Genomic DNA, 22,452 nt, shown 5'->3' on the forward strand with positions numbered 1-22,452 from the left:
CATTCCCTCACATACGCTGTATGTCGCCTCCGGGAGATGGTCATTTTCCTCTCCATGCGAATAGGAGGAGCCCTCAGTTTTACCCGACTGTGTCACGGACGAAGAGGACAAGCCCAGGTGCTGAGGAGAGGGAAAGAGCGATAGGGGTGGTGTGGTTTCTGCAGGTAAACACTAGTAATCTCTAGCACAGAGAGGCAAGTGCGGAGTTTAGCCCACACCCAGCACGCTTGCGGACACCGTACCGATCCACCTGTGTTGTTTTCAGCAACCCGCGGGTGGGAAGCAGCCAATGCCAATGCGCTCTCGACTGTAGACCATGTTCGCAGGTCAGAGGATGCGTAAAAATGCGTAGTAACTGGAATAGTAGGTGCTGGAAGAAGGGCGTCCGACTGTCAACACGTCTAAACTGTGCGCATAGCGCCGAGCGCTGATGTTCAAACCATGGAGAAACAAGCTCTTGCAACGGCTCTGAGCGTGTCCATGAGCGTTATCTCTTTACTCTTGTTGGTCACCGCTATCTTCACCGACCATTGGTACGAGACAGACACCAGACGGCATAAGGAGAACTGCGACAAGTATGGGTCGGATTCTAACGACCAGAAAAACAGGGAGATGCCTATATACCACTTGCCTCTTGTGGACAACAGCAACTCCAAACGGAACGTGGCGCTCATGAAGCCGATTCACGTCGGGAGTAGAGAGGAGGAATTACTTGAGAACTGGAGGGCGATACTGGGGATGGGGATTCTTGAGACGGAATGTGGGCGTCCGTTGTTCTCCACATTTTCTGGACTCTGGAGAAAATGCTACTTTCAAGGCATGGACCGGGATATCGATAAACTCATATCAAAGGGTAAGTTTTAATGTGCACATTAAAAAGTGGGAGAAAAGAAAAACAGTTGTCACATTTGGTGTCAATAACCCGTGACTATAGGCAAGGACTGTTTTGCATCCCTTTAATCGAGGTAGCTCCATCTGTGGTGATGATTCTGCATACGTGCATTGCGTCAAAACATGATTATACACGCCCAAACTAATTTCCAGGAACATTAATTGCTATTTCAAACTCATTACCAAGGCTTGCTTTAGTAGGCTATTATGATTTATATAATTGTCGCATCATGATGAGGGTGCTGGGAAATTATAGCCTAATGATTTAGGTTATTAATATGTTAATTTCGAGGAACATTTTTACTTTTATTTCCCTCTCATTTTCCCACAGTGGTAATCGTTGTAGACAGGCCTTGGAAATGTTTGTTTATGTTGTTATCCCAGTCAAATTGTCAATAGAGCCATCTATAGGGCTACAAAAGCCAAAGTGTTGATTGACTACACTTAGAAAAAAATATTCCAAAGGGTTCTTTGGCTGTACCCATAGGAGAACCCTTTTTGATTCCAGTTAAACCCTTTTTGGTTCCAGGTAGAACCATTTTGGGTTCCATGTTAAACCCTCTGTGGAAAGGGTTCTACATGGAACCCAAAATGGTTTTACTTAGAAGCAAAAGGGTTCTACCTGGAAGGGACAGCCTAAGAACCCTTTTAGGTTTTAGATATCACCTTTTTTTTACCCACGAAGAACCCCCTTGGAAGCCATTTTTTATTCTCCAGGGAAAAGTATTCAACGTGGAATTCTACAGGGTTCTTAAGAACCTTCTCTTTGGAAAAAAGGGATTTAAAAGGTTTATTTGATTAAAAGTGTTCTACCTACAACCATAAAGGGATCTCCTTCAAGGAAACGACAGAATAAACCTTTTTCTAAAACTGAATTCATGCCCAATGTGCTGAAGTTCAAGTTCCTACAAAGTCTTTTTAAGGTTGAAACTCAAAAAGTCATTCGGGATGAAATGATAACTTTTCCGTGCGGTGTCCAGTCCATCAAGATTAATGTCGCCCTGATTAAGCCAGTGGTTAAATGTCACCGAAACCCACTTGCCACCTTGCATTTAAAACAGCTGAGGTGTCATGTGAAGGACTTCGAGCTTCAACACCTACTGTTTGATTTCTGTCAATGTGGATTTAATTTGATACCTGCTTCAACCTGTGAACAATTGTGCCCATACACTCTTAGAAAATAGCATTCCAAAAGTGTTCTTTGCGGAAGGTTAGGGTTCTACCAAGAACCGTTTTGATCAGAAGAACCCTTTTTGGAAGACATGATTCTTTGGAAGGCGAAGGTTTCTAACCTAGAACTTTTAACATCCTAAGAACCGTTTTTGGAAGAAAGGGTTATTTGATGATTGGAAAGCAAGAAGGATTCTTTGGAAGGCATGAAGGGTTCTACATAGAACCATATATACAGTGCATTAGGAAACTATTCAGACCCCTTGACCTTTAACGCATTTTTTTGTTACAGACTTATTTTAAAATGAAATAGTTTTTTTCCCCTCATCAATCTACACACAATACCCCATAACAACAAAGCAAAAACAGGTTTTTAGACATTTTTGCAAATTACCATTTACTCAGTATTTTGGTGAAACACCTTTGTCAGCGATTACAGCCTCGAGGCTTCTTGGAAATGACGCTACAAGCTTGGCACACCTGTATTTGGGGAGTTTCTCCCGTTCTTCTCTGAAGATCCTCTCAAGCTCTGTCTGGTTGGATGGGGAGCATCGCTGCACAGCTATTTCCAGGTGTCTCCAGAGATGTTCAATCGGGTTCAAGTCCGGGCTCTGGCTGGGCCACTCAAGGACATTCAGAGACATGTCCCGAAGTCACTCCTGCGTTGTCTTGGCTGTGTGCTTAGTGTCGTTGTCCTGTTGGAAGATAAACCTTCAACCCAGTCTGAGGTCCTGAGCGCTATGGAGCAGGTTTTCATCAAGGATCTCTCTGTACTTTGCTTCGTTCATCTTTCCCTCGATCCTGACTAGTCTCCCAGTCACTGCCACTGAAAAACATCATCACAGCTAGATGGTGTCGCCGGCTGGGGCGCAGCAACCTGACAGACCGGTTGAGGCAGGGGAGCCTGGCAATCCGGCTGAGGCATGAGAGCCTGACGAGCCGGTGGAAGCAGGGGAGTCTGGCGATCCGGTGAAGGCATGAAAGCCCGACGAGCCGGCTGTAACAGGGGAGCCTGGCGATCTGGCTGAGGCATGAGAGCCTGACGAAGCGGCGGAGGCAGGGGAGTGTGGCGATCTGTCTGAGGTATGAGAGCCTGTAGCGGCTCCCGGACCCAACGTCATTCCCACCAAACAAAATAAAAACACTCCCTGATACTTCCCTTAGGTGAGGCGTCATTCTGCAACGATGTGCGCTGGGAGTCGGGAAGCAAGTTCAGGGAGTGAGTGTTTTAATAAATAAACACAACATAAAACAAAACAAGAAACACGAACAACGCACAGACTAAACACTGGAACAGAAACAGAAACAATGACGCCTGGGGAAGGAACCAAAGGGAGTGACATATACAGGGAAGGTAATCAGGGAAGTGATGGAGTCCAGGTGAGTCTGATGACGCGCAGGTGCGTGTAACGATGGTGACAGGTGTGCGCCATAACGAGCAGCCTGGTGACCCAGAGGCCGGAGAGGGAGCACACGTGACAACTGTACTCTTATATAAGAAAGAGACAACATTTTACAGTAGCTCACCTTTAGAGACACCGTAACATCAGCAAAGGTAACTTGGTAACACTTTATAGGCAGCCTTTATAAAGGTACCTTTTCTAAACGGCTTATAACAGTTATTTAATCATTTGTAAATGCATTATAAACAAATTAAAAAGGGTACCTTATAAAGTGTTACTGAGCACTCACAATGTAAAACTGTCTAAACCTGTCCAGTTTGGAAAGATAACAAAATAGGCAACAGCACAGGCCAAGTTAAATTAATTTGTCCTGCATATAGTTGATTACTATACCAATTCAACTCTACAGTAGACCTAGGCCTGCCATGCGCGTAAGGGAAACTGGACAACCCAAGTCATAGGTTGCTTCAAAGCCAAGTAAATGTCACAGTGTTTACTATTTTCAAACCAAGTTAGCCATTGCATGGAAATACAAGAGCTCAAATGTCACAGTTTGAGGCAGTTAATGACGGTAAAAAAATATATTGAGTATTGCCCTTTACAATGTGACCTGACACATCAAATTTATAACACTGTTATAAGCATTCCCTGTATAATATGCATTGCCTGGTGTCACACCCTGGCCTTAGTTATCTTTGTTTTCATTATTATTTTAGTTAGGTCAGGGTGTGACATGGGGAAGTATGTGTTTTGGGTTGTCCAAGGGCTTGTAGGTTTAATGGGGAAATGTCTTGTCTAGGTGTTTGTATGTCGATGGCTGCCTAGATTGGTTCTCAATTAGAGACAGCTGTGGTTTATTGTCTCTAATTGGGAGCCATATTTAAGGCAGCCATGGGCATCATGTGTTTGTGGGTAATTGTCTATGTTGAACGTTTGTTGCTTGTCCATGCACTTACGTATTGCTTTCACGGTCGTTTGTTGTTTGGTCTTAAAGGGAGGTGTGCGAAGTCAGTAGGAGACCTGCGCCTACTCCCTGTACTTACCGTGGAGAGCGAAAGTACGGGCAGGACACCGTGTTACGCAGTAGAGCGCATGGTGTCTCCTGTACGCGTGCATAGCCCGGTTCGGTACATTCCAGCTCCACGTATAGGCCGGGCTAAATTGAGCGTTGAGCCGGATGTCATGAAGCCGGCCCAACGCATCTGGCCACCAGTGCGTCTCCTCGGGCCGGCTTACATGCACCAGCCTTACGTATGGTGTCCCCGGTCGCCTACATAGCCCGGTGCGGGTTATTCCACCTCCCCGCACTGGTCGGGCGACGGGGAGCATACAACCAGGTAAGGTTGGACAGGCTCAGTGCTCAAGGGAGCCAGTACGCCTGCACGGTCCGGTATTTCCGGCGCTACCTCCCCGCTCCAGCCCAGTACCACCAGTGCCTACACCACGCACCAGGCTTCCTGTGCGTCTTCAGAGCCCTGTGCCTCCTCCACGCACTAGCTCTAGGGTGCGTGTCTCCAGCCCTTTACCACCAGTGCCAACACCACGCACCAAGCCTCCTGTGTGTTCCCCAGAGTCCTGTGCGTCCTGTTGCTGCTCCCGCACTACCCTGAGATGCGTGTCTCAGCCCGGTCCACCAGTTCCGGCACCACGCACTAGGCTAATGTGCGTCCCCAGGGTCCAGCATGCCCTGTTCCTTCTCCCGCACTAGCCTGAAGATGCGTGTCCTAGCCCGGTACCTCCAGTTCCGGCACACGCACCAGGCCTACAGTGCGTCTCAGCCGGCCAGAGTCTGCCGTCTGCCCAACGGCGCCTGAACTGCCCGTCTGCCCACGGCGCCTGAACTGCCCGTCTGCCCAACGGCGCCTGAACTAGCCCGTCTGCCCACGGCGCCTGAACTGCCCGTCTGCCCAACGGCGCCTGTACTGCCCGTCTGCCCAACGCCGTCTGAACTGTCCGTCTGCCATGAGTCTTCAAAGCCGCCCGTATGTACTGAGCCTGCAAAGCCGCCCGTCTGCCATGAGCCTGTCAGAGCCGGTCTGCCAGACAGGAGCCGCTAGAGCCTAACGCCAGACGGAGCAGCCAGAGCCTTCGCAGACAGGATCAGCCAGAGCCTTCCCCAGACAGATCAGCCAGAGCCTTCCGCCAGAACAGGATCAGCCAGGCCTTCGCCAGACAGGATCAGAGCTCCCAGCAGGACCAGAGCCTTCCGCCAGACAGGATCAGCCAGAGCCTTCCGCCAGACAGGATCAGCCAGAGCCTTCCGCCAGCCAGGATCAGCCAGATCCGTCAGCCAGCCAGGATCAGCCAGATCCGCAGCCAGCCAGGATCTAGCCAGATCCGTCAGCCAGCCATGAAGCAGCCAGATCGTCAGCAGCCATGAGCAGCCAGATCGTCAGCCAGCCATGAGCAGCCAGATCCGTCAGCCAGCCATGAGCAGCCAGATCCGTCAGCCAGCCATGAGCAGCCAGATCCGTGCAGCCAGCCATGAGCAGCCAGATCCGTCAGCCAGCCTGAGCAGCCCAGCCAGGATCCGCCAGAAGCCGTCCAGCAGGATCCGCCAGAGCGCATCCAGCCAGGATCCGCCACCAGTCCCGGTGCTGTCCTCAGTCCGGAGCTGCGCTCCCTCAGTCCGGAGCTGCCCTTTCCTGGTGCTCCCCTTATCCTGGTGCTGCCCTTAGTCGGTGCTGCCCTTATGCCGGTGCTGCCCCTTAGTCCGTGCTGCCCCTTAGTCCGGTGCTGCCCTTAGTCCGGTGCTGCCCTTAGGTCCTGTGCACTTAGTCCGGTGCTGCCCTTAATCCAGTGGGTTAAGTTGAGGGTGGTCATTTGGAGGAGGCTACGGAAAGCGGGTAGTGACTATGGTGGGGTGGGGACCACGACCAGTGCCAGAGCCGCCACCGTGGACAGACGCCACCCAGACCCTCCCAGACTTTATGCTGGTGCGCCCGGAGTTCGCACCTTAAGGGGGGTTATGTCACACCCTGGCCTTAGTTATCTTTGTTTTCATTATTATTTTAGTTAGGTCAGGGTGTGACAGGGGAAGTATGTGTTTTGGGTTGTCTAGGGGTTTGTAGGTTTAATGGGAAAAGACTTGTCTAGGTGTTTGTATGTCGATGGCTGCCTAGATGGTTCTCAATTAGAGACAGCTGTGGTTTATTGTCTCTAATTGGGAGCCATATTTAAGGCAGCCATGGGCATCATGTGTTTGTGGGTAATTGTCTTGTTGAACGTTTGTTTGCTTGTCCATGCACTTACGTCATCACGGTCGTTTGTTGTGGTTTGTTTTGTGTTATAGTGTTCGTTTTCGTGTTTTTCCTATCTTCTAATAAAAGAAGATGTATTTTGCACACGCTGCCGCCTTGGTCATTCTTCTCTTCCCTTTGACGATCGTGACACCTGGTTTATGGCACAAAAGGATCCAACCCTTTTTTCAATTTCACCTAAAATCCATACCCGAATCTAACTGCCTGTAGCTCAGGACCTGAAGCAAGGATATTCATATTCTTGATATCATTTGAAAGAAACACTTTGAAGTTTGTGGAAATGTAAAATAATGTAGGAAATGTAACACATTAGATCTGGTAAAAGATAAGGCCATAATGTATTATTCCAGCCCAGCACAATTTAGATTTGGCCACTAGATGGCAGCATATGTGCAAAGTTTTAGACAGATCCAATGAACCATTGCTTATCTGTTCAAATGTTGTTATCAAGACTGCCCAAATGTGCATAATGGTTTATTAACGATCACTGACATAAAGCGTTATGACATAAAAGTTAAATGAAACTTTTATACAGTACATGATGATTCCTAATCGACCTGGCCCGGGTACCCTGGAAGGATATTGACCTCATCCCGTCAGTTGAGGATGCCTGGTCATTTCTTTAAAAGTTACTTCCTACCATATTAGACAAGCATGCTCCGTTCAAAAAATGCAGAACCAAGAACAGATATAGCCCTTGGTTCACTCCAGACCTGACTGCCCTCGACCAGCACAAAAACATCCTGTGGCGAACTGCAATAGATCGAAGAGCCCCCGCGATATGCAACTGTTCAGGGAAGTCAGGAACCAATACACGCAGTCAGTCAGGAAAGCAAAGGCCAGCTTTTTCAAGCAGAAATTTGCATCCGTAGCTCTAACTCCAAAAAGTTCTGGGATACTGTAAAGTCCATGGAAAACAAGAGCACCTCCTCCAGCTGCCCACTGCACTGAGGCTAGGTAACACGGTCACCACTGATAAGTCCGTGATAATCGAAAACTTCAACAAACATTTCTCAATGGCTGGCCATGCCTTCCTCCTGGCGACTCCAACCTTGGCCAACAGCCCCGCCCCCCCGCTGCTACTCGCCCAAGCCTCCCCAGCTTCTCCTTTACCCATATCCAGATAGCAGATGTTCTGAAAGAGCTGGAAACCTGGACCCATACAAATCAGCTGGGCTTTGACAATCTGGACCCCCTATTTCTGAAACTGTCCCGCCATTGTCGCACCCCTATTACCAGCCTGTTCAACCTTCCTTCGTATCATCTGAGATCCCCAAGGATTGGAAAGCTGCCGCGGTCATCCCCCTCTTCAAAGGGGGAGACACACCCTGGACCCAAACTGTTACAGAAATTATATCCATCCTGCCCTGCCTATCTAAGGTCTTCGAAAGCCAAGTCAACAAACAGTTCACTGACCATCTCGAATCCCACCGTACCTTCGTCCGCTGTTGCAATCCGGTTTCCGAGCCGGTCACGGGTGCACCCTCAGCCACGCTCAAGGTACTAAACGATATCATAACCGCCATCGATAAAAGACATATACTGTGCAGCCAGTCTTCATCGACTGGCCAAGGCTTTCGACTCTGTCAATCACCATATTCTTTCGGCAGACTCAGTAGCCTCGGTTTTCTAATGACTGCCTTGCCTGGTTCACCAACTACTTTGCAGACAGAGTTCAGTGTGTCAAATCGGAGGGCATGTTGTCCGGTCCTCTTGCGAGTCTCTATGGGGTACCACAGGGTTCAATTCTCGGGCCGACCTTTTCTCTGTATACATCAATGATGTTGCTCTTGCTGCGGGCGATTCCCTGATCCACCTCTACGCAGACGACCACCATTCATATATACTTCCGGCCCTTCCTTGGACACGTGTGCTATCTAACCCGCTAAACGAGCTTCAATGCCATACAACACTCCTTCCGTGGCCTCCAAACTGCTCTTAAACGCATAGTAAACCAAATGCATGCTTTTAACCGTTCGCTGCCTGCACCGCACGCCCGACTAGCATCACCACCCTGGACGGTTCCGACCTAGAATATGTGGACATCTATAAGTACCTAGGTGTCGGCTAGACTGCAAACTCTTCCTTCCAGACTCATATCAAACATCTCCAATCCAAAATCAAATCAAGAATCGGCTTTCTATTCCGCCAACAAAGCCTCCTTCACTCACGCCGCCAAACTTACCCTAGTAAAACTGACTATCCTACGATCTCGACTTCGCGCGATGTCATCTACAAAATAGCTTCCAATACTCTACTCAGCAAACTGGATGCAGTTTATCACAGTGCCATTCGTTTTGTTTCTAAAGACCTTATACGACCCACCACTGCGACCTGTATGCCCTAGTCGGCTGGCCTCGCCATATGTTCGTCGTCAGACCCACTGGCTCCAGGTCATCTACAAGGCTATGCTAGGTAAAGTGCCGCCTTATCTCAGTTCACTGGTCACGATGGCTACACCACCGCAGCACGCGCGCCAGCAGGTGTATCTCACTGATCATCCCTAAAGCCAAAACCTCTATTTGGACGCCTTTCCTTCCAGTTCTCTCTGCGCTGCGACTGAGGCGAATTGCAAAAATCTCTGAAGTTGGAGACTTTTATCTCCCTCAACAACTTTAAAAATCTGCTATCCGAGCAGCTAACCGATCGCTGCAGCTTACATAGTCACTGTAAAACTACCCACCCAATTTACCTACCTCACCCCCATACTGCTTTTATTTATTTTACTTTTCTGCTCTTTTGCACACCAGTATCTCTTCTTGCACATGATCATCTGATGATTATCACTCCAGTGTTAATCTGCTAAATTGTAATTATTCGATTTATTGCCTACCTCATGCCTTTTGCACACATTGTATATAGATTCTCTTTTTTTTCTACCATGTTATTGACTTGTTTATTGTTTACTCCATGTGTAACTCTGTGTTGTCTGTTCACACTGCTATGCTTTATCTTGGCCAGGTCGCAGTTGCAAATGAGAACTTGTTCTCAACTAGCCTACCTGGTTAAATAAAGGTTAAATAAAATAAAATAAAATAAAAAATAAACCATTATAATATGGCATTATGCCATATACATCTTATGGTAACTTCAAGTAAAGATCTGTAAGTAGGGCAACGATTTTACATAACAAAAGTCATACGTGCTAATGTTAAAACGTAGAGCTTTTTAGTAATCCATTCTCTCTACAGGTATTGCGGACCGATGCACAACTGTCAAGTACCATTTCTCTCAGCCTATTCGGCTTCGAAACATCCCGCTCAACCTGACGAGAACCATTCAGCAAGATGAATGGCATCTCTTACGTATGTATTGCAGTCCCAGAACCATCAGCAATAAAACCGCTTGCATGGCTAGCTGTTTTTTATAGAGATAAATAGTAATGGTGTCTTTTTGTAGGAACTAAAGGAGGCTAACTGCAACATGGCTCGTTGGCCAAAGCCTATGGGGAAATGTGTGTTGGGGGGTTGGATATATGCCAAAAATAAGGTATCTGGTAAACACAGGCTTAAGAGATCTTATACGTTTCGTTCTATGAGATAATCTTCCTCAGCTAATGTCACTTTGTGAATTTTGAAGCATTTATGTAATCAAAACAAGCACATATAGCACATAAATACTTTCGAATTCATAAAGGTCATGTAAACTGACTGATATTATCTCATAGAACAAAACATATAAGATCTCCTAAGCATGTGTTAACTTCAGATCTTATTTTCAGAGTTTATCCTAAAATCCCATTCTTTCCCCATTCATTTCCGCCATAGCAATGCCCAACGAACCAGAGGTAGAAAATGCTAACTCATTTCCGGTTTGGTCTGAGCCAAAAGCCTTTTGAACAATGGTTAGATGGTCTTGGTGTGGTGTGCGAAGTTTGATTCCAGGTGCCCTACAACTGATCTATGTTGGTGTCTGCGGTGGGATAGTCTGACGTCTGTCATGAGTAGTGTTAGGGTCCTTTTTAGATGAGCTTTTCCAGGTAGTGGTTGGTGCAAAAAACATAGCAACCCTAACTTTCATCTTACGGATTTGGGGCAAATTTCTACCACCATCTTTGCTCAAACAATATCATTGTATCCCTACCCATATTATTTCCATGATTTATTGGGGAAATGTTTTACTGTTACCTGCTCTTCCCATCCCTTGTATTGTGTGTTTTTTTGTATAAATAGTTACATGTTTTATATGTGTGTTTTTAAAATATGTTTTTCAGTGCTTCGTACAGTACTGTAGACGAAAGGTTCTGAACATGTCTGTTGTGTCTAGGTTTGACAATGAAATAACAGTGGAAGTCCAAATCCCAGTGCTCCATATTCATTTGGCTTCATGCTGTGGAACCTTTAGAACCTTCAGACAACCATAGTGATCTCTTCAGAGAACCATGATCTGTAATAAAGCTAATACTGTACCCACATGCTGAATATGTTAAGCTAACCTTTCGAAGCTAGAATTCCTACTCCAGTGTCCGACCCCTGATGATCGGATTACTACATGGTTATAGAAAATGTTCACGGGGAGGAAGTAAATGTCAGCTTGTAAAAGAAAAACATATTAACTCCACACAGTCTTATTATTACTGCACAACTAGTCTGAGGAAGAACATTCATCAAAGTCAACATACGATTGGTTTTCTTTGTCTGCCTGCCACCTTTAGACAGTGTTGTACATCCCAAATGGCACCCTATTCCCTATTAAGTGCACTACTTTTGAGTGCACAGTTGTTCCCTATTAAGTGCATAGGGTGTTATTTGGGACGTTACCAGTGTTTTTCCTGTTCGAGTTTGATCCTACTGCAACTCGATCTGACAAATGTATGAGATGCAGAGTAGGCCTAAAAAAAATTTGGGGGAAAGTATAGTATCGGATATGTGAATTATGATCAATGTGTCATAATGTTGTTACAGTATAGTTGCAGGAATTGAATATTCCCATCAACATATCCCGCTATAACACTGTTGTGTGTTGAGTGACATAATGCTTGCCATAACGTGTATGGAATAACAAGGCACAGTGCTGTCATGATGCATTAAAGAAATCATTCAAATTCACCTATTTTTAACAGTTGTTGCTGGCCATTTTACGTTATGACAGGCGTCATGTCATTCTTATGACAGGGTTGTAACAAATGTAGGAGAGGGGAGACGAAATGCAAAGTATTACCTAATAACAACAAACGTTTCCCATGGTTGTTTGGAGACTGTTGAGGGGTAGCATGAGCGGGTTTACTAGGGGGTCGTTGTCATGGAAATGTTGGTGTGTGCGTGTGTGCTAATGTTTTCACTTGTGTGTGTGCCCTTGTGTGTGTGTACGCTTTGTGTTTGTCTGAGTGTGTGTGTGTGCTTATGTGTTCGCTTTTGTGTATGCTGGTGTCTGTATCTTTGTGTACTTGCTTGTGTGTGTTATGTTTATATGTGTGTGTGTGTGTCTCAGATCTGCGGCGAATCACGGCGGGGTTCCTTGGGATGGCGGCTGCCGTTTTGCTGTGTGGCAGCATTGTGGCCACAGTGGGCTTCTTTTGGGAGGAGAGCCTCACCCAGCACGTCTCCGGCTTGCTCTTCCTCATGGCAGGTACAAAGCCTGCCAACTACCAACACCCTACCTCTCCTATGTGTGTGTGTGTTAGAGAGACAGAGAGAGAGAGACAGCGATAGAGAGAGAGTGTGTGCTTCTCTTTCCCTATCATTGTTTGTTTCAACTTGTGTCTCTCTGTGCCTCTTTTACAACAGCTTATCTCTATATCTCTATCTTTAGTTTTCTCCCCCTTTGTCTCTCTCTCTCTCTCTCTCTCTCTCTCTCTCTCTCTCTGCTCTCTCTCTCTCAGCTCTCTCTCTCTCTCTCTCTCTCTCTCTCTCTCTCTCTCTCTCTCCCTCCCTCTCTTTCTCTCGTCCAAATCTTCCTCCCAACTGTTCATCAAACACATACAGTAAAGGCTCTTTTTTAGCAGAATTTGAAAATGCCTAATGGATACAGATGCATTCATAATACCTTAAACACAGGTGTTAATATGCATAATAAAACATGCCATAGCCATTCATAATAGCTAATCGCTACAAACAGGAGACTACTTCAATGGTTGTATGCAAACATTCCTATAACATATTTATAACATTACACAATAGGGCGGCTCATTTTTCATTTCAGTTGAGTTTTAGATTTCCTTTCAACTTGTGTTTTTTTGTTTATTTATTGATGTTATACTCATGAATTACCATTCCATGCAGATGGTTATTAAAGTGGCAATTTGGGATTGGTACATCCATTTTTAGACTTTTTAATGAATAATATATAGCCATTGATTCTTGAAGAATATAACTTAGAAATGCCTCATGATCTTACTTCAACTGTCTAGTCTGTCCTTTGTTGTTATTTGAGTCCTGTATGACCTCTTTAATAAAAATCTTGGCGCTAAAAATGTGTCCCCTCCAGGGATCTTCTGCACCATCTCCTTGTGCACCTACGCCGCCAGCGTCTCCTACGACCTCTCCCGGAACCCACCCTTCATCTATGGACTGCCCGGCGACGTGGACCATGCTTACGGCTGGTCCATCTTCTGCGCCTGGGTCAGCCTGGGACTTACCGTGGCATCGGGCTGCCTCTGCACCACCTACCCCTTCTTCAGCCAAGCCAAGGCCCTGCACTCCAAAACCGCCCGGGAGTCCTCGGTATGAGCTGTATGAGCAGTGTGAGAGAATTGAGCGCCCCCTGTAGATTCGGAGGATGAATTGTTGGTGTGGACATTCTGTTGCTGACTGAAGACCAATATAAGAGGAGATGTTTTATTTGTACGAAACCAGAGATGAAACATAGTTTCCACGGTGAGATATGGGAATCTTGTTGGTCTTTTTTGTAGACTCTTGCCATCCTTTATCGAGGTGTTATGGAAGGTGCAGCTGTTAGGATGTGTTATGTGTGTGTTTGTATGTGCACACAGGCAAACTCACACATACATATGGACCTACACATGCGTACACAAGCACACACACACAGTCTCTCTCTCTCTCTCTCTCTCTCTCTCTCTCTCTCTCTCTCTCTCTCTCTCTCTCTCTCTCTCTCTCTCTCTCTCTCTCTAAGATATAGAGAACAATATGAGAGTGAATAACATGAAACGACGCAAATACCCACACAGGCATACCACACACATAAAACATGTGTGTATATATTAGCATATATACGAAAAAGGCATAATTCTTATGGGTGGTTTGGTAAGATTGAATCAAATGGACATTGTATAAAAATACTAGTATCACTTTAAAGGCAAGAACCCTGCTTTTTTCAGATGTAAGTGACATATTTTCAAAACTCTTAAGTACAAAACTCTAAACTGATAACATGTGTAATGCCCCCTATCTTATGTTCAGAACCTTTGATTGTGCATTCATTGGGGTTTCTCACATCTTTCACCCCTGAGTCATTTATGCAAAATCAAAGTTTTCCATTAAATACCATGAGCCCATTTTTTTTTGTCACCAATACATCAGATAATTATCGGCTCACCATGTAGTCATTTTAACTACTATTTTCAGTTGTTTGTTTTTTTCAATCACTTTCGTGCAATTTTCACTAGTATGTGGTACATTTTCACAGCAAGCACAAAAATCAAAACAGATCATCACAATCGCTCATGTTTCAAAACTCACATTTGCAATTGGCTGAGTAAAACAAACAAAAAAAGTCACTTGTTCACTGCATCAAATCACTTTTTTTCAAATTTGGATACATAATCAATCTAAGTATCTGCTTTTCAAAATGCAATATTCACTTTACTTTTGATATGAGTTTCTTGTCATTTGTTAACAATACAATTATCTATCACTTAATCAAACTGCTCAAAACTGATAACTACTGAACCACAAGTATGTACTGCCTAGTTAACGTATATAGTTTGATAACTGTTGAACACTGTAAATGTCTATATTTTTACCTAAATGTATCAATTTGACATCAATTTATGTTGGAAGGTAAAAGAAAATCAGCCAGTGTGCTCCAATAGGACAAAAGGGAAAGAGTCACTATGTGCTCCAATAGGACAAAAGGGAAAGAGTCACTATGTGCTCCAATAGGACAAAAGGGAAAGAGTCACTATGTGCTACAATTTGGGATTATATTGTAGTGCACAATGCACTGCTGAAAYACCTGGGTTGTGCACTGCTGATACACATTTCAAAACTGTTATTTTTCAAGTGCTAAATAGAAAGCATACTAGATGGTAAATATATATTTTCCATACAGTATTTGACTCTAACTTGAGATACCATTTTTTAAAACAATTTGTATCCAATGGCAGGTTGTGAGCATGTTGAGAAATATGTCCGTTTAACGGTTTCATAATCCTTATACAGCACATGTGTAGGACAAATCATCAGAAATAGGGGTATTGTAAAGCAGTTGGCTACTGTAAAAACGTCGTACGGTGTTGTATGCTATTTCTGCCGCATGCAACATTGTGAAAGATCACCTTTTCTACGTGACTTGTCAACTAATACAGTGTCGCCTGTCGCTCTGCTTGAAATTCATCAGCTTACTTAATGTACAAATGAAATTCAGATGATGAGTGAAATATATTATTATACACAATACAGGTATTTCAACACTACACTATCATTCCAAATTGTAGCACACAGAGTGACTCTTTCCATTTTGTCCTATTGGAGCACACTGGCTGATGGAGAATGATGTAGTATTTACAGTTACATCCATATATGATTTGGATTTACCTTCCAACATAAATTGATGTCAAACGGATACATTTATGAGGTAAAAATATAGAAATGTACAGTGTTCAGCAGTTTTCGAACTGTATACGTAAAGTAGGCATTACATCATTTTGGTTCAGTAGTTATCATCATACAATAGATAATTGTATTCTTAACAAATTATAAAAAAAACATATCAAAAATAAAGGGAATATTGCATTTTGAAAAGCAGGTACTTTGATTGAATATATATCCAAATTGAAAGAGTGATTTGATGCAGTAACTTTGTGAATTTGTTTGTTCTACTCAGTCAATTGAAAATGTGCTTAGAGTTTTGAAACATGAGCCATTTTGATGATCTGTTTAGATTTTTGTGCTTGTTGTGAAAATGTACCACATACTTGTGAAAATTGCACCAAAGGGATTGAAATAAACTGTAATCCACAGCCTATGACATACCGACGGATTCTATTGGTAATTGCAGTTGTGGCAATCAAATTGCACAAAGTTTTTAGCGAACCCATTAACCAGTCCCTTCCCAAATAGATGAGGCATAATCACTAATCATTTCAAAATGTGTGCCAGACTGTGAGAAGAATACTGACAATGATAGATGAAGGACTACAGGGATTGTTGCTTACAAAGTTGAGGAAAGTCATTTTTCTCGCTCATGGACACAAATGGTGCACGATTCAACATTGGAATGTGAAAACAGTAGAAACTGGATGAGATAATGTTGACACACCGCTTGAATGGATGTAAGACTTTTGTGTTGGAACGTCATCACACATGTTCTGAGCAGCCAACAGTGAGGGGTGGACCCTGAAAGTTACATGCTGCCCCATGGAATGGCCAGCTTTCGCAACAACTCTATCTGACCTGGAAGACTTGTAGGGACCTTGAATGGCTTGTGGGGACATTAAATGACTTGTGTGGACCTTGCAGGTTATGTATGTTCAACTCAGCATGCTGTGTCAGAAGCAGATCAGCATTTCTGAGATGGTACATTGAGCTTCAAGTCTTCTATATTGACATTTAAATTGAGCTGTAAATAAAATATGATCAACGATAACGTGTCTAAAGAGTTTATGACATGCCTTATGTTGAGCTTTGTCTCTGTGTGTTACCTGTGTTACAAAGGACTGCATGATGCTGTTATAATGCACTTTCAAGACCCACTTATAAGGTCATATCATAATGATCCTTCATGCACTCATGACAAAGTCTTGTCAGTATACCATTGTAGCACATCAGAGCATGGTTAAACTACTAGATACCAGAGATCTTGAGCAGTATTGCCATAATCGTCTATGTTGGGAGCTGGGAGCGGCACTGTGTGCAACGCTGTTCAGTGTCCAAGGAGCTGAAATCAGCAATCAGCTGTCTTCTATTTTTAACTCAAATTGCAGTACTGTCCATGGTTCTGAAACATTATTTCCGTGTGCACTGTTATAATTGCACGATTTGGGATTAGCACAGGTTAGATATAAGCGCTTTAATTTTACCTGCTGCTTTCCCAATAGTCACCACATCAGGCTCAAGATCACACAAGATCACTTTGAAATGTCCGAAGGATTATGGCAAATGCCTTCAAAACTGCCCTCTAGGGGCGGTAGACTTGGGTTTTGCTAGAGCCATGTGGCAGATGGGCGTAATCTCATGACTCCGGATCTGAAGGTTGCGTGTTTAATCCCAGTGGTACACACTCGTTTTTTAAATTGTTTTCCGTATTCCAAACCCTTAATTTAACAATTCGTAATGAATGCCTAAACTTTATGTTTTGACCTTATCAAAAACCTTAACCCTTAACTTCTGACGTTTGGAGCAACTTCAAAATTTGAGGTTTGGAGAAACAGAATGATGCTGAGCAGGAGGAGACGGCTTTATTGGTCCGCTAATACAGAAATATTAATAACACAGTGCACTACTTTTGTTGGCAATCCCCCCCCCCAAAAAAAAAATATAAACAAAAAATATTACAACATTTCTTCAGATTTTTCAGGGGGTGCTGATGGTGCACCCCTACTTCCCGCGGCTATGCATTCAGACCAGCCTTCCTGATTTAACTTTCATAAACTACATTAGTAGAAAGTGGACTGGTTTGACCTGTAGGCCTATGACAAACACTCTAAAAAGTAAAAATAATTATCTTCCCAGAGCCTTTCAAATCAAGACGTCCATTTATTAAAGACACTCTCCAGCTATTTGTTTTACTTCCCCCATTGAAAAAAGATATTCAGAGTATATATACATTAAAGTACCGGCACGTAAGGGTGAAGTAAACATACTTGAGCAAAATAGTGTTTTTCAGGAGATGAAAAAAAATTATTCAAGGAGTTGGTCTCTCTGATTGGCGCACTCAGATGTCATCAGCATTCCCCCTTGATTGCTGGAACAATAGAGGAGCAATAGAAGACAAAAGGCCCACCCATCCACTTGTGCCATGTCATGAGGAGATCTGCACCAGCTACTGAAATGCACCTTTCGTTAAGTAAATCAGGTGATAACTGAGGTGCTAGGGAGGCTGGAGTGGTTCTTTAAGAAATAGTGTAAATTCAACTAGCTTGTAAAATCGAAATACTATCCCCATTTTTCAGGTGTCCATAGGATTAATCTCTTCTAATTCTCTCTTCTGAGAGAAAACAAATTTTCTTGGATCTGTGTGCTGAGGTTACCGTAGGACACACCTTAGAGAACCTCAGTCTCCATATTGAAAGTGGACTACCAGTCAAGTCTCTATTCTCAGGTGAGAACAACCCGACCACAACTCCATCTCTTGACTCCAAAGTCCAAGCCACTTACCGTGCTGGAACTGCTGACCAGCGCAAGGCCACAGTCCTCTGGGAGTCAATCCTTTGTGCTGACCCCAGAAACCCCTCTGTGATCAAGATGATCCTGAGGAAGTTTGGTTGTCTAGGCTTAACTCAGAAGGTTGAGTCGTGTCCTGAGCTAACCCAGCAGGCCCTGCAGCATCCAGATCTGCCACAGAGTGCTGTGAAGCATGTGGAGGCCAGTGCCAATGCCAGTCAGGTGTCCGGGTACCTTTCCTGGAAGCAGCTGAGGTATAGTCTCGATCAGAGCATGAGCAAGATCCGAGAGCCTTAAACTAGAAGCAACAGCGACACAGAGGTAGAAGCCAGTCAGCACTATCAAGATAAGAAGTCTTGGCAACATTTGGAGCAAGAGAGCAGCCAACTGGTGTAAAGCAGAAGAACATCAGCTCGCACAAATGCCAGATAAGAGAAGGGAGCATTGTCACTGATATTCCGCTCAATCATAGAGTTTGGGTCAATTCCATTTCAATTCTTCAATTGAGGAAGTAAACAGAAATTCCAGTTTAGAAATTAAAAAAGAGTTGTGGAATATGAATTTCACTTAAACTTCCTGAATTGACTGATTGAAAAGGAATTGACCAACAAACCCTGGCACAACATACACATAGTCACACACTAGACATATGTACAGTGGGGAGAAACAAGTATTTGATACACTGACGATTTTGCAGTTTTCCTCTTACAAAAGCATGTAGAGGTCTGTAATTTTTATCATAGGTACACTTCAACTGTGAAGAGACTACGAATCTAAAACAAAAATCCAGAAATCACATGTATGATTTTTAAGGTAATTAATTGGCATTTTATTGCATGACATAAGTATTTGATACATCAGAAAGCAAAACTTAATATTTGGTACAGACCTTTAGTTTGCAATTACAGAGATCATACTTTCCTGTAGTCTTGACCAGGTTTGCACACACTGCAGGCAGGATTTGGCCCACTCCTCCATAACAGCCTTCTCCAGATCCTTCAGGTTTCGGGGCTGTCGCTGGGCAATACGGATTTCGACTCCCCTCCAAAGATTTTCTATTGGGTTCAGGTCTGGAGACTGGCTAGGCCACTCCAGGACCTTGGAGATGCTTCTTACGGAGCCACTCCTTAGTTGCCCTGGCTGTGTGTTTCGGGTGTTGTCATGCTGGAAGACCCAGCCACGACCCATCTTCAATGCTCTTACTGAAGGGAAGGAGGTTGTTGGTCAAGATCTCGCGATACATGGCCCCATCCATCTCTCCTCAATACGGTGCAGTTGTCCTGTCCCCTTTGCAGAAAAGCATCCCAAAGAATGATGTTTCCACCCACTCCATGCTTCACGGTTGGATGGTGTTCTTGGGTTGTACTCATCCTTCTTCTTCCTCCAAAAACGGCGAGTGGAGTTTAGACAAAAGCTCTATTTTGTCTCATCAGACCACATGACCTTCTCCCATTCCTCCTCTGAGATCATCCAGATGGTCATTGGCAAACTTCAGACGGGCCTGGACATGCGCTGGCTTGAGGCAGGGGGACCTTGCGTGCGCTGGAGGATTTTAATCCATGACGGCGTAGTGTGTTACTAATGGTTTTCTTTGAGACTGTGGTCCCCAGCTCTCTTCAGGTCATTGACCAGGTCCTGCCGTGTAGTTCTGGCTGATCCCTCACATTCCTGCATGATCATTGATGCCCCACGAGGTGAGATCTTGCCATGGAGCCCCAGACCGAGGGTGATTGACCGTCATCTTGAACTTCTTCAATTTTCTAATAATTGTGCCAACAGTTTGTTGCCTTCTCACCAAGCTGCTTGCCTATTGTCCTGTAGCCCATCCCAGCCTTGTACAGGTCTACAATTTATCCTGATGTCCTTACACAGCTTCCTCTGGTCTTGCCATTGTGGAGAGGTTGGAGTCTGTTTGATTGAGTGTGTGGACAGGTGTCTTTAATACACGGTAATGAGTTCAAACAGGTGCAGTAAAATCAGGTAATGAGGGAGAACAGGAGGGCTTCTTAAAGAAAAACTAACAGGTCTGTGAGAGCCGGAATTCTTACTGGTTGGTAAGGTGATCAAATACTTATGTCATGCAATAAAATGCATTTATTACTTAAAAATCATACAATGTGATTTTCTGGATTTTTGTTTTAGATTCCGTCTCTCACAGTTGAAGTGTACTTATGATAAAAATGACAGACCTCTACATGCTTTGTAAGTAGGAAAACCTGCAAAATCGGCAGTGTATCAAATACTTGTTCTCCCCACTGTATATGATACACATGGTATATACTGTCCAACGAAATGCTTACTTGCAGGTTCCTTCTCAACAATGCAACAGTAAGAAATAATAAAAGATAAGAATATGAACATAAAGTAAATGTACTTTGATTCCACAATTTATATGTGAGTTACGTGTAAACATTTGTCATGAGAGAAAGGAGAACTGCACATCAAACTGGCCAGGCCTGGATAGGAATAGAATAGGGTGGTGGTACAATATTACCACTGAGTTTAGTGACTGTGTAWCAATACAAATGGCTTTCAAAAAGAAACAAAATATAACGGAAAAGAGGTCATGAAATGTTCCTCATCAATTCAAATGATCACTATAGACCTCTTTGACCACTGCATTTCAGGCGCACGTCAGAAGATGGCAGTCTACTCATATGAAGAATAAGTGAAACATTAAGGCAACTGGTTTGTTTCCTGTTGGCAAATTAGTAACACTGTAATACCTTTTAAATAAATGAGAAAAATGTATTTCTTCTTCATCTACTTTCTGGAACTTAACCTGTTTTGGAAACAGTGAAAAAATTGGAAAACAAATCATTCCATGAACAGAAGAAAATAAATACCAAAACTCAACCATAGCATTTTGATAGAGAAAGACAAACAATTGTCTATGTTACTGATGGAAATGATGGTGGATGTTGAGCCATAGCATAACAAGCCAAAATAAACTCAAGTGATCTTTCACATGGATTTAGGAACAACCAGAACCATATATTTGTATTCATCTAAATATATTTGGGAACAACCATCTATTGTCTTCTTAAAGATGATTGGATGAGGGCTCTTAATAACGCCCATTCTGACCACAGTGTTGTGAGTCACCCTGTGGTGGTACGGCATCGGGTCATAAATGATGGACTTTACCGAACAAATCAAACATTTATTGGGGAACTGGGATTCATGGGAGTGCATTCTGATGAAGATCATCAAAGGTAAGTGAATATTTATAATGTTATTTCTGACTTCTGTTGACTGCACAATATGGCGGACATATTTTTGTCTTGATTGGGCTCTGAGCGCCGACCTCAGATTATTGCATGGTTTGCTTTTTCTGTAAAGCTTTTTTGAAATCTGACACAGCGGTTGCATTAAGGAGAAGTGGCTCTAAAATTCAATGTATAACACTTGATCTTTGATCAACGTTTATTATGAGTATTTCTGGAAATTGATGTGGCTCTCTGCAAAATCACCGGATGTTTTTGGAACTACTGAACATAACGCGCCAATGTATACTGAGATTTTTGGATATAAATATGAACTTTACCGAACAAAACATACATGTATTGTGTAACATGAAGTCCTATGAGTGTCATCTGATGAAGATCATCAAAGTGATAGTGATACATTTTATCTCTATTTCTGCTTTTTGTGACTCCTGTCTTTGGCTGGGAAAATGGCTGTGTTTTTCTGTGATTTGGCGGTGACCTAACATAATCGTTTGTGGTGCTTTCGCTGTAAAGCCTTTTTGAAATCAGACACTGTGGTGGGATTAACAACAAGATTACCTTTAAAATGGTTTAAAATGGTACTTGTATGTTTGAGGAATTTTAATGATGAGATTTCTGTTGTTTGAATTTGGCGCCCTGCACTTTCACTGGCTGTTGTCAAGTCGATCCCGTTACCGGGATTGCAGCCGTAAGAAGTTTTAAGACAGGACTACTCTTCAAATAAGTTGTGTTTTAAATGTTTTCGGAAGGTTATGCAGGGACTCCGCTGTTCTCAGTAGCGGTGCATTTGTGAAAACAGAATGTGTTTGTGGAAGAATGAGAATTGACAGCTGTTGTTCTCTGAACATGTTTTCTCATTTATACAATTTCACATACTGATACATTTCCTGTAATGACAGACATGACGCTCAGATAGCAAGTGTTATTGACTAGTGAAACCAACTTTACATGAAAGGCAAATTGGAGGGTAAAATTAAGTTTTAAATAAGTCTTTTTA

At 43.6% G+C, this 22,452-nt stretch overlaps 1 protein-coding gene across 1 annotated transcript; it reads left to right on the top strand.

Annotated features, from left to right (window-relative positions):
- Positions 1-16,489, top strand: LOC112080717 (transmembrane protein 178A-like). Its single transcript, XM_024146558.2, has 4 exons — positions 1-853; positions 9,916-10,029; positions 12,155-12,292; positions 13,151-16,489. Exons 1-4 carry the CDS (start codon positions 442-444, stop codon positions 13,390-13,392), a joined length of 906 nt encoding a protein of 301 aa, XP_024002326.1. The 5' UTR covers positions 1-441; the 3' UTR covers positions 13,393-16,489.
- Positions 16,490-22,452: the final 5,963 nt, after the last annotated feature.

The sequence above is a fragment of the Salvelinus sp. IW2-2015 genome, unplaced genomic scaffold (genome assembly GCF_002910315.2).
Source record: "Salvelinus sp. IW2-2015 unplaced genomic scaffold, ASM291031v2 Un_scaffold16450, whole genome shotgun sequence".
NCBI lineage: Eukaryota > Metazoa > Chordata > Actinopteri > Salmoniformes > Salmonidae > Salvelinus > Salvelinus sp. IW2-2015.